This window comes from Macrotis lagotis, chromosome 1 (assembly GCF_037893015.1).
Source record: "Macrotis lagotis isolate mMagLag1 chromosome 1, bilby.v1.9.chrom.fasta, whole genome shotgun sequence".
Lineage (NCBI taxonomy): Eukaryota > Metazoa > Chordata > Mammalia > Peramelemorphia > Peramelidae > Macrotis > Macrotis lagotis.
Window position 1 is genome coordinate 508,010,394 of NC_133658.1, and position 13,118 is coordinate 508,023,511.

Below are 13,118 nucleotides of genomic sequence, written 5' to 3' on the forward strand. Positions count from 1 at the left end.
AAAAGCCTGCCGATTGGTCTCTAGTTTCTTCCTTTACAAGTTCACTCTAGGGTAAAATAAAAACTTCTCTAACAATTGGAGCCCTTCACATTCTGTCTCCAGTCTGTCTTTCCAGGCTTTGATGATATATTATTCTCCCTTACACAATCTATAATTTAATTATACTGGTATACTTGTTCTATCACCTATCTTTTTACCTTTACTCAAATGTCCTTCTTGCCTAGAATACTCTTTACATCTCTTGGGGACCTTAACTTCTTCCAAGATTCAGTTCAAGTTGTTACTTTCTGCAAGAGGTCTTTCCTGATTGCACCAGTTAGAGTTTTATCACAGTTCTTTACATTTCCATTTGTACTGCTTTAATAGCTAAAAAGCTAACTTTCTAAACAAAGCTAGTCATAATAAAAGGAATCCTAAGTGAATTTGAAAACTAATGTTTTGTTTATTGCCATTATATTGTGTTGCTTTGGAATTTTACTTTATAGTTCATAAAGTACTTTGTATCCATTTTCATGTGATCTTCACAGTAATTCTGTGATGTTGATAATAATATTTCCATTTTATAGTTTTGGAATATTGCCTTTGAACAATTAATTATCTTTCCCAGGACTACACAGCTAGATTGCTTAGACTAGTGTGGAGAGAGAGAGAACATATTTTTTGCTTTGTTATTTTTCAGTTTAGTTTTATGATTTGAGGTTAAAAATTAGAATAGTATAAAGCCTCTTATGAAAATACCTTCTCCAATTGCTATGACATTGTAGATGAAATGCTGCTATCGTGCTTTAAAGTGAAATTAGCAACATTGCTAGTCTGAACTGGCCTGGTTGCCAAAAGTCTAGCCACACAATTCCCTGCTGCAACGGGAAGTCACTATACCTGAGAGACACTAGCAGAAAGGGAACTTTCACACTGATATTCTTATGATTCATTCATTCAGTGAACATTTACTAAGCACCTTTTTTGTAACTGATTTATCTATAAGCTTTTCCATGCTTAGTTCCCCCCCTGCCCAGTAGCTTACAAATTCCTTCTTTTTGTTCTCTTCCAATCTAGTATTGACATTCTCATCCTACTTTGATCCTAGTTTTCCAACAGTGTGGCCTTCTATATCTTTAAAAAAAACTCATTGAAAGGATAGTTTTAGATAATAGCCCTACTGCCTCAATCTCTGTTTATTTCTTTTTCCTTTGTAGTTTGGCTTCCAAGCTTACCATAGCATACCATGGTCATGGCATTCTCCAAGGTTGCCAGTTACTTCTTATTTGTTAAAGTTGATGGTCTTTTCTCAGTACTTATCTCACTAGACCGCTCTATATTCAACATTGTTGATATCTCTTCCTCTTTATTTCTAATTTTTTTTGTTTTCTGGTTCTTATGCTTGTCTAATTGTCCCTTCTGGGTTTTCTTTATTTATTATTTATCTTCTTTCAAACCTGGTCTGCATCCCAGTACTTTTGGGGAGTAACACGATCATCTTCCCAGGCATAAAATTTGGAGTCATCATATCTTTCCTGGATTGGTCTCTTTCTTTCTAGTTTCTTCTTTCTTCATCTGTTCCTTCATAGAACTTCTTTCAAAATAATTTTTCTAATATATGTCTGACCATGTCACTCTTCTACTCTATTTTATAGTTGAGTAAACTGAAGGAAAGATTAAATGACTTACATATGGTTATACACATAGTTTGAGAGATGAGTTTTAAATTCAAGTTTTTAATGATGCTAAATCAAAGGGTCTTTTCCACTGCAACATACTACCTTTCATATATGTATTTGCTGTATTTGTGGTTGTAAAAAAGCCTTATTCTTAATTTTCTTCAGAGTCCCAAAATGAAAAATAATGTTAAATTGTTTATAATTCTTAAATACTTAGCAATAATCCTAATGCTGTTTCTTTTCTAGATCGTATCTCAAAAGAATCCAGTAAGATATTTGAAGATGTCCTTGAGAGCTTCTATTCTATTGATTGTATTAAATCTCAGTTTGAAGCTTGGCGTTCTAAATATTTCACTTCTTATAAGGATGCTTATATTGGTCTTTGTTTGCCAAAGCTATTCAATCCTCTAATAAGGTTGCAACTCCTTACTTGGACTCCCCTAGAGGTGAGTAGATGTAAAAATGATTTTTTTTTTTGACATCAAGTTGTATGTTAGATAAAATTTATAGTCTTTGAGTAAGAACTTGAAATTTAACTCCTTTTCTGGAATAATATATAATGCTGTTTTGGAGAGGAGGCATTGTGATAGTTGCAAAGGATTATACTCATTGTAATCTTGTGGCCAAATGATAAGCAATCCATTGTTTTACAGTTTTTCAGTGGTTTTCCATATATAACCAGATTTTGAGTAACTGTCATTGTCTTCCTTCCAATTTGCTGAAAGTTAAAAATCATAACACACCACCTTGAGGGTAAAAATACATAGAAATACTTTTGAAATTAACATTATCTCATTCCTATATTCTTGATTAGTACTTAATAAAAACCTGATATTTTGAAGGAATGGTATTAGATTACTTTTGGGAATGTGTTCAAGTGGCCAATAGATACCTTTGTATTCTTACTTAGAAAAATTTTGGAAAACATGCTTTGATATTTAAGTGCTTCTAATAAAATATAACACCTTACATGTCTGTAATGTTTTATACTCTTCGGAGTGTTTGTTTATAACACTGGCATTCTTGGCAAGCATACATACATATGGGGTAGGTAGGATTAATCTTCTATTATAATGGAGCAAAACTAAGACTAAAATGACTTGTTGAAAATTTAATATTTTAAGTAGTAGAACTAGAACTGGAATTCAGATGTTTGTTTTTTTGTTTTCATTTTTTTCAACAATTCACTGCTAAATTTCTCATATACATGTATATAATTGGAGTAAAAGTTGCTTAGTTACTGATACGATAGGTTGTTATCTTGGTAAAGTGTCTTATATCCTGAAAATCTTGTTATTTTACTCTACAAATGAAACGATGATTTAAATGTTTGATTCTAATAATATTCTTAATTCTTATACAAGGCAAAATGTCGTGACTTTGAGAGTATGCTGTGGTTTGAATCATTGCTATTTTATGGCTGTGAAGAGCAAGAACAAGAAAAGGAAGATGTAGATGTTGCATTGCTACCTACCATTGTGGAAAAAGTAATTCTTCCTAAACTAACAGGTATAATTTATGACATAGTGGCTTTTTAAAATTTCCTCTATATTTGTGTATATGTGTATCTTTCTATCTGTCTATATGGAAAATTGTAAGCATTTCTTGATTTATGAATAGGTGGTATTCCTAAGTTATGTTTACAACTCAAGAAATTCTTCCCATCTGAAACAATATTGTTAATGTACTTAGTTCACCACCCTTTAGCTTAGTTCAGAATAATAGAATATTAGTATAATTATACCATATTTTCTTCTGTTTCCTCTTAAGAAACTGTTCTTAACTGGAAATTTGATGTTTTGATGACAAATTGCCTTTCTGCTATTCTATTCTTTATATTTTTATTAATGATTTATCTCAGATATAAAACATCAAAATGTTTATACTGATCTTCAAAAAGAAAATTATACAAAGCAATTAAAAATATTTGCTGCCTTATCTTTCCTTAGGGTGCTTCTTTTTATTATGTTATCAGTAGAACAGACTTTTCTTTAAAAAACCTGCACATGGGGGCGGCTAGGTGGTGAAGTGGATAAAGCACCGGCCTTGGAGTCAGGAGTACCTGGGTTCAAATCCAGTCTCAGACATTTAATAATTACCTAGCTGTGTGGCCTCGGGCAAGCCACTTAACCCCATTTGCCTTGCAAAAAAAAAAAAACCTGCACATTATTAAACAAACCCTGCGTGTTCTTAAGTAATAACCAATCTGGCATTGACTCAGCTAGGAAACCTCTGCAGAAGTCCAGTAAAAAAAATAAGTCAAAATAATTTAATAGTCTTGTTTTATAGTTAGCATTTTTTAATCATAAGAAGGTATCCTGCTCACTTCAAGATAACTCAGGAACAAGAAATCAGTCACTTGTGAATCTTTTAAGTTAGACCACCACAGATAATGTAACAGTAAGAAACTGGACTACTATCTGATAACAGTTTTTAAGAACAGAATTTAGTTCAGGAAATGGGGATATAGCTTCGTCTTTAGAAAGGAACATAATAATATATACCTCTTCTCTACCTGCTAGTAGCAAAGGGATATATAAACTGAGAAATGGATCAATTAAAGTAGGAAGTTTATAATCTTTGAGGATGGAGAAAAGTAGGGGTATTTTCTTTTTAAGGCCAGGCTAGCAGCAAGGAGAAAGAGGAGCAAATCTCTAGGGTTAGCAAGAAAGGGGGAAAAAAGTAGTTCCTGCAGCTCTACCAGCAGGGAAAGAAAGTCCACAGAAACCATTGAATGTAAAGAATATTTGTAAGCGGGAATTCCTGATTATTAAAACTTAACTGAGGTGGTTTGGTTTGGTTTTGCTACTTCTTACATGTTTTTAATGTTTTAACTTTGTATATTGTTTGCCTTTATATCTAATACTTATTCTTACTGAAATAGGAATAGCAGAAAATACATGGGATCCCTTCTCCACAACACAGACATCTAGAATGGTTGGGATTACACTAAAATTGACAGGTGGATATCCTTCAGTGGTAAATGCAGAAAATAAAAATACACAGGTAATTTATTTTTGCTAGTTGAGTAGCATTATGTGTAGGTGACTTTATTTTTCCCTTTGAAAATACAAATGGATATGTTACAGGTTTATACTTTTTGTCTATCCTCTCCTTACACTAGACAAAACATTCTTTATTACTAATAGCAGTATTCTCCATTTTAAATAACTTCTATGAAAGATCACTTTTATAAAAAGTAACAGCTATTTTTTTAAGTTCTCACAATTTAACAAACCCAATCAAAGATTATAATTTTTAAATGGCCAACAAGGTTTTTTTTTTAAACATTTTCAGCTATACTTAAAGGCACTCTTACTGAGAATGAGAAGAACTTTAGATGATGATGTATTCATGCCTTTGTATCCCAAGAAGTAAGTAAAACTTAGTTATTGCTTGCTAATTTGCTGTTTTGATAGTTTGTCATTTGACTTTACTAATTTAATGAGTTTCAGCGGCACAAAGAGACTGTTTGATAGTGAAGTGGACAAATTAACTTAATAAATAAGTAGTAATATTTAATCATTAATCTTTCAACAAATATTTAATTAAATTAAAATAATTATTTATTCCTTAATTGTTAAATAACTTTCCTCACAAATATTAAATGAAAGCCATTTGCTGCCTTTTAAACCTTTTATGCCTCTTTTCTTGCAGCATCCAGTTTTATTGGTGAATGTTTATGTCATCTGACTTTTAGAATAAAATATTTCAATTAATATTTTTCTCTCCTTTTTTTGTACATAGTATCTTGGAAAATAAAAACTCTGGCCCATATTTGTTTTTCCAGAGGCAGTTCTGGTCTTCAGTTAAGGTAAGTGATCTTGACATTCTAGGGATTTGGAATTAATTCATAAATAATTTTATTACCTAAAAAAACTCTTAATAAAAATAACTATATTTGGAAAACCTCCTTTTGAAACCAACTCATTTGCAGTTTTTTAATTTAAAACTCAAAAAACTATTCCTTTTGCCTAGATACAGAGATGCCCCTCAGAAATGGTTTTTAATCCCTCACCATAATCTTTTTCCCCAAATCACTTCAGTCTCTTAGGATCTAATATATTTATAACCCATCATTTCTACATTATTCTAATGTATTTCATGTTTCAGAATTATTTACCCTTCCTTCTGCTTTCTGATTACTTCAGTGTAAATGATTACAGACATTAGGAAATAGGTTATGGGGAGGAGGCCTAATCTTATTATACTTATTCATACAAATATAAATGACTGATAATTGCCTATTAATCTTCCCAGTGTGAATTGAGTTATTTTGGGTTTGATTTATTGACAAAGAAGAGGGGCTCAGGAATCTTCCTAGGTAGTCTGACTCTGAGATCAGTGTCCTTAGGTTGTTGCAGTATTTTAAACTGTCACAAGCTACATTTTATATAAGCACTCTGAACTTGGAATCTGAAAAGTTGTTGTTCAGTTGTTCTCAGTCATGTCTGACTCTTTGTGAGCCCTTTTGGGGTTTTCTTGACAAAGATACTGGAACAATTTGCCATTTATTCTCTAGCTCATTTTACAGATGAGGAAATTGAGACAGAGTAACTTGTCCGATGACACAGATAATAAGTATCTGAGGCCAACTTTGAATCCAGAAAGTTGAATCTTCCTGACTTCAGGCCTGGTATTCTGTCCACCAAGTCATCTAGTTGTCAGAGTCAATAGAGCCTTGGATTTAATTTTTTTTTATTAAAGATTTTATTTGAGTTTTACAAGTTTCCCCCCAATCTTACTTCCCTCCCCCCACCCCCACACAGAAAGCAATTTGTCAGTCTTTAACTCTGTTTCCATGTTGTACATTGATCCAGATTGAGTGTTATGAGAGAGAGAAATCATATCCTTAAGGAAGTAACATAAAAGTATAAGCGATAACAAGATCAGACAATAAGATATCTGGTTGGGTTTTTTTTCCTAAATTAAAGGTAATAGTCCTTGCTCTTTGTTTAAATTCCACGGTTCTTTATCTGGATAGAAATGGTATTCTCTACTGCAGACAGCCCAAAATTGTCACTGATTGTTGCACTGATGGAATGAGTGAGTCCATCAGGGTTGATCATCACCCCCATGTTGCTGTTAGGGTGTACATTGTTTTTCTGATTCTGCTCATCTCACTCAGCATTGGATTTAAATCTTTAGTCATCTGTAAAAGGAGGATGATGCTGATCATAGAAATTGTAACTTAGGGCTATTAGTGAAAATCAATTGTAATAAAATTTATATAGCACTTTGTTCCCTTTCTTCAGCCTTGAACCTGAATATTCTTTAACAGCTCCAAGTTTTTTTGGTGTCTTTTCAAGAGCCATTTCTGCTCTTCCGTGTGTGTGTGTGTGTGTGTGTGTGTGTGTGTGTTTATATATACACATAGATATATACTTGTGTTGGTTATAAATTTGTAAAATGTTTTATGTTTAAAAAATGAAGGCCTAAAGAATTTAAATTCATATATTTAATTCAATAAGAATTTTTTCAGTCTTATGATTTGAGACTTTTCAAATTTAACTACTTATTTTATATTATAAACCCTGACAAAATCCCTGTTTTGGAGTATTTTCACATTGAAATTGAGAACTTTGTGTAATAGGAATTTATGATCAATGCTAGTAATTCATATGTAGGTAAGAGGGTTTTGCATATTCCAGATTTTGCTGAATATACCTTATTTGTTACAAGTAAAGTTTCAGTGAGTTATAATCCAAGATCTTTTTTTTTATTAAACTGTTCCCATTGCAGTCTTCCATTGCTTCAGAGAGTCTTGTAAATAGAAACCTGGATTCTCGGGTTCTCTACTCAGTGGTAGCACAGCTCAAATTCTGGCAAGAACTACACTTCTCATGCTGGAAAGTTTTCAAAAACCACTTGTTGAGGGTCTATGTACTTTGTGTTAAATCATGTCCCCCTAGTGAAATATACTTATTCATTGTTTTCTTGCTGTTACTTAATTCTAAAAGGTTTTTGTCCAACACCGGTATTTTAAAGGTGTTCTCTATATACAACCTTATTTCTTATATTGTCTCAATTCTGCAATTTGCTTTTCTCTGCAGCTATTAGGAAACTTTCTTCAGTGGTATGGCATTTTTTCAAACAAAACCCTTCAAGAATTATCCATAGATGGTTTGCTTAATAGATACATCCTTATGGCTTTTCAGAATTCAGAATATGGGGATGATAGCATCAAAAAAGCCCAACATGTAAGTTAACTAAGATGTTTAGTATTTTATTTTAATTTATTTTGAAAGCTTTAAAAAATTTGTATGAACCTTTTAATTATTTTATGAAATCTTCTACAACAATTAGTAGAGAATATAAAAAACTAGGATTGAAAATAAACTTACGTAAATTAATAATCTTCAAGTTTATTTTTAAGAATCCTTTTAAAAGACATCTTTATGTAGAACTATATAACAGGTTTACCTAACCCTGCTAACCACTTTTTCCCTACCCAACAGGTAATCAACTGTTTCCCCAAACAGTGGTTTGTAAATCTGAAAGGAGAAAGGACTATATGCCAATTAGAAAACTTTTGTAGATACCTTGTTCACCTGGCAGATACCATTTATAGAAATAGCATTGGATGCTCTGATGTAGAAAAAAGAAATGCAAGGTAAATTTGTAATCAATTAATGATGAAGTTGCAAAGTAAAGATCATTTTATCAAATATTATTTAATTAGATATTTTATGATTGAAAGATGCCTAATTTTTAATTTTTACTTATTATATGTACATGCAAATACACACACATGTACAGACACACATGTGACATGGCATAGTGAATAAAAGATTAGCCTTGAAGTTTGGAAAACATGAATTCTTGGTCCTAGATATCTGATCATGGACAAACAGATCTCTTAGTAATTAGATTGCTCAGTTTAGGGAATTTCCACATTGGAAATTGCCTACACTACTAAAATCTTAGATTTGGATTTCCTGTCTTTCAAAGAGTGAGTCAGTCTCGGGTGTGTGTGTGTGTGTGTGTGTGTGTGTGTGTGTGTGTGTGTGTAATTTGGTTTTGAATCTATTGATCAATTTTGTATTTTAATAAATTGTATACACATTAACATAATTTATTCCTAAATATGTATATAAATGAAAGGTTGGCAAATTATGAAAGCATATGTTTTAAAATTTTGTCCATTTCATTCCATCTCTTTACAAGATAAAATTTAGGAAGGATGAAGCAAAAGATTAAGGCCAGATTTGGCTAGGGTACAGTGTTGAAGAGAAAGCTGTGAAGTCACTGGGGAGGTGGTAAGGGGAGATCCTAAGAATCTTTTCTGGACAACATTCTGGGTACCCATTTCCTGGGTATCATTCATGGTCCCAATTCTGATAGACTGATACATATTAATAATAGCATTTACAGAAAGTTTGCTTTTTGAACACAGATTATATTTGCAGATGTAAATTGTATTAAATTGACCAGAAATATTTCTAGTAATAGTGAACTCTTTCCAGCATAAATACATTTAGTTTTTATTTTTCACTTTTATTTTAATTTATCCAAATCAGTAGGGATCACTTATGCTTTTATGAGTTCAGTTTATTCACTAATTATCCCAGGTTTTCAAGGAAAAGAACATAATCCTGTCTCAATATAGATTACCAAATGAAAAAAAAAAAGATTCTATCTATAGTCAGATTTCATGGTTTTTTTAATTGGAAAAATATATGGACTATGTCACACTAATTCATAAGCTTTTTGCATAAGCTTTTTTCTCATATAACAATGTATTAATAGATGTATTTTTAAATTGGTCTTATAATCAAAATGTTTATCAGTAAATTTACTTATGAAAATTGAACAAATACTATTTTGTTACTTAAAATGTTTTTCTTTTTTAGGGAAAACATAAAACAGATTGTAAAACTTCTTGCAAGTGTTCGAGCTCTGGATCATGCTATGACTGTTGCAAATGACCACAATATGAAAGAATTAAAGGCTTTAATTGAAGGAAAATAGAATTTTCATACTGAAAAAAAATGAGCTTTAAAAATCCATTCCTGATGTACAATTTTTGTATATATGTAAAGTTTCTTAAACTGTAAAGTATTGATTCTTGTTTTAATAGAGCATTATTATATATAGTACTGCAATGTTAAATACAGGATGAGAAACCCAGAATGATGACATGTGGGAATACAAGAGTGTTTTCCTTACTGCCCATCATACCTCTCTTAAAAAAAACATTTTGTAAACACGTACATATTAGCTGTCTATTCAGTTCATTATCTTCTGGTACACTGGTGTGGGTGTGGGTGGGTGTGGGTATGTCTGAGTGTCTGGATTTGCCTCTGTCCAGTGTAAAATGTGTAATTATGCATTTATTTATACCACCTGGGAGTTACTTTCACACTGGAAATTTTTGGCATTTTTCTAATAAGTAAGCTTTGAGTAGCAAAAAATTCTTCAGTAGCAAATTGTCTTAGGAAATTACTGCATTATTGCAACAAAGGGCTTGGCATAAGAGTCACTTGATTAAATGTTAAAGCAACCTTCAGTTAGAAACAGATAGGGCAGTGACAAAATTCCCTTGAAACTGAAATGGTTGGATTGTGGAACTTTTCACCAAATATGAGATTTTTCTCCCTAAATTAGCTCTGTATTCAATTGTGGGTTTAAAAGGAACATTAAAAATGTTATAGAATAGTTGTAATATATAAATTGAAGATTAAAAACAACAAAAACCCACTTATTTAACTATACAATCTGACTGCCTCATTCATGGGTCCATTATCTGACCATCTTAAATACATATATCTTTAAATATCAGCAGTTTATTGTTCAACTCAAAACCCACATATGTGAAGGATATATGCAATAAATAAAGAATACACATTTCTGGTAAGTGAATATTTAAAATTTGTAGATGACTTCCCCACGAAGGCAATTTCATATCCCATGGTCTTTAATATTTATACCACACTGTAAATATTCAGAAATTTTGTTTCAAAGTTTACACTTATTCTGTGATTTTCAAGGAAAAAACTTTTTAAAACTAAGTACCATTAGTTTATATAATCAGACGTAAAATTAATGTTTAGCCAAATAATTTTTAAATTTCCCCTTTAGTGTATGTTGCTGGTGGCTTCTTTGGTTAGAATTTATACCACTCATTTGGTAAGAATATAAAATTTTCAGATAAAAAAACTGGACAAATAGCAGTACAGAGCTGCACACTTGCTAAGTGAAGTGAATTTTAACATGAATTCTGAAGGCTTTTGTAGGAAACCTACCTATCCCTCCTTATATAACTTAATGGGGATTTTTGTACCTCTTTGTTAACCTACAGACATTAGATTCAAAGTACATTACAGCTTGTGTAGTATAACTGAGTATGTTAACATGTATAGTATGGATGATCTGCACACCATTTGGAACCTGAACAGAATGTTTTTATGATCCCATTGGATTTCCATTTCCCATTATTTGCTTTTAAGAATCCTTTCAATAAATTGTCATTGAGACTTTTAATTTTGTGCAGTCCATCCAGTTACTTTGACATCAGGAGGTGGGATAAACAAACACTCCTCCATAACATCATTTTAGCAGTATGTATATGAAGTAGTATAAAGACTTAAAATATAAGATCAACTACCCCATGCTAAAAGTCTCTAAATAACCTCAATGTAGCAGTTATAGTTACGTTGTTTTCTGTAATATGTTCATATCTTTTATTACATTTTCCTTGCAACAGCCTTCTGACTGATTCCCATTTTAAAAACAGGAACTTCAAGGGTAAGTAATTTAATTGATGTATGTTCTCCACCAACAAAGATCACCATGTTTCTCTTACTTGGTGAAAATTTCTGTAATTTGAAAACTTCATCTCCCCGCAGGTAGTTTGGTTTTTATAAGGAGCCTTGAACAGAGTTAGGCTTGGTCCTCAGACAGCAGTACATCCCTGGGTCTATATTAAAAATCTAATTTGATTTATACCTGTGTGATAACTCCATGCTGTTATGAGACAGATTGTAGTGCAGAGCTGTTAGTGAGATAGGCATGCTGAGACAAGAGTGTTTGAGTAATGTGACCTGTGGTCACAAGTAGCACAGGGCCTATATATCACATTGTAGATTATTGTTGATTGACTAATTTAATCTAGTTTTCCATTCCTGGTTTTGATACCCTTTCCAAAAGACCCTTAAACTCCAGTTTTCACAAAATCTGGTTTTAGTTTTACAAATTTAAGGGAATTTGTTTGACTATTAAGTAAGCTTGTTACTTATAATTCTTATAAGAATTCCTTTCACCAGATGAAATATGATTCTATCTCAAAAGTTAAGGTGTCAACTTCGAAATTACCCAAAAGTCAAAAGGTTGTTTTGGATAATCAATCATAGATTTAGAGTAGGAAGAGATCTTAATGGTCATCAAGTCCAACTTCCTCCTCTTACAGAGGATAACTAAGTGACTTGCCCAGGGTCACAAAACTAGGATTCATCCTTGAGGCAGGATGCAAACCCAGGTCTGTCAGACTCAAGTCCACTCTTATCTACTAGAATTTGCTGCATTTAAGTGCAGTACATCTTGACTTTAAGGAATACCACATAGGATAATTAAGTTTATCACTTAGAAAAAGGCCTAGTATTCTGTCTGTTAAAATAAATTATAACTTACTATATTAAACATTTTCATTTTACCTAGGAGCAAAAGTTGCTTAATTCTCAGTCTAGTAAAGTACTTTTAAAGCAACTCTTTGACATATTCTGAATCCTATACATATACATATATATGTATATGTAAGTGCCAGACTTTAAAGCTATTTTTATACTATTAGATTCTTCACAGATAATCACGTTAAGAATTATATGCATAATGTGAGTCCTTAAAAATGAGTTTTACTATCAATAACATTTACCCAAAAAATGAACAATTTTAGAAGCATTGTTCTTTTCCCTTTGTTGATATGATCAGCAAAGAAACATAGAATCAAATTTCTCTGTCACCAGAAAGATGATGTGATCACATGTGATATGTTTTGATTCTATCTAGATCAGGAATGGGGAACCTTTTTCTGCCAAGGGACATTTGTATATTTGTAACATCATTCATGGACTGTATTTGATCAAACATTTATTTAATTCACCCCTAAAATTCTACTAGATTTATTGGTTTTGAAGTCCTATCTTGGTTACCTCAGCAACACCAGACCAATACTGTTGGACCAGAGGTTCCCTGCCCTGATCTAGATAGATGGAGCACATGACTTGGTGTTGTGACATAACTGAATCATAGAATCCTTTTGTGTTAACTCATTGTATTAGATCAAAGTTCTTTTTCCCTGAATGAAATTTAATAAATGGTCTAATATTGTGGAATTTACAATTGCAAGTCTATGTAGATTCATTTACTTGTAATACTTTACAATCATTTAAGTACTTAAGCATTTATTGACTGTCCATGCAAAGCAATGGACTTACATACAGAATGGAAAATAAAAATATGAAT

The 13,118-nt window shown here is 31.9% G+C and overlaps 1 protein-coding gene across 2 annotated transcripts in view; it reads left to right on the forward strand.

Moving 5' to 3' along the window:
• Positions 1-10,434, forward strand: part of PAXBP1 (PAX3 and PAX7 binding protein 1) — a 39,839-nt gene extending 29,405 nt beyond the window's left edge. For both annotated transcript variants that reach the window (XM_074214091.1, XM_074214092.1), the window contains exons 11-18: positions 1,905-2,104; positions 3,023-3,167; positions 4,543-4,664; positions 4,956-5,032; positions 5,406-5,472; positions 7,712-7,858; positions 8,117-8,271; positions 9,512-10,434. In XM_074214091.1, coding sequence (XP_074070192.1) covers positions 1,905-2,104; positions 3,023-3,167; positions 4,543-4,664; positions 4,956-5,032; positions 5,406-5,472; positions 7,712-7,858; positions 8,117-8,271; positions 9,512-9,629 — 1,031 coding nt within the window. In that variant the 3' untranslated portion in view covers positions 9,630-10,434. The remainder of the gene's footprint in view (positions 1-1,904; positions 2,105-3,022; positions 3,168-4,542; positions 4,665-4,955; positions 5,033-5,405; positions 5,473-7,711; positions 7,859-8,116; positions 8,272-9,511) is intronic.
• Positions 10,435-13,118: the final 2,684 nt, after the last annotated feature.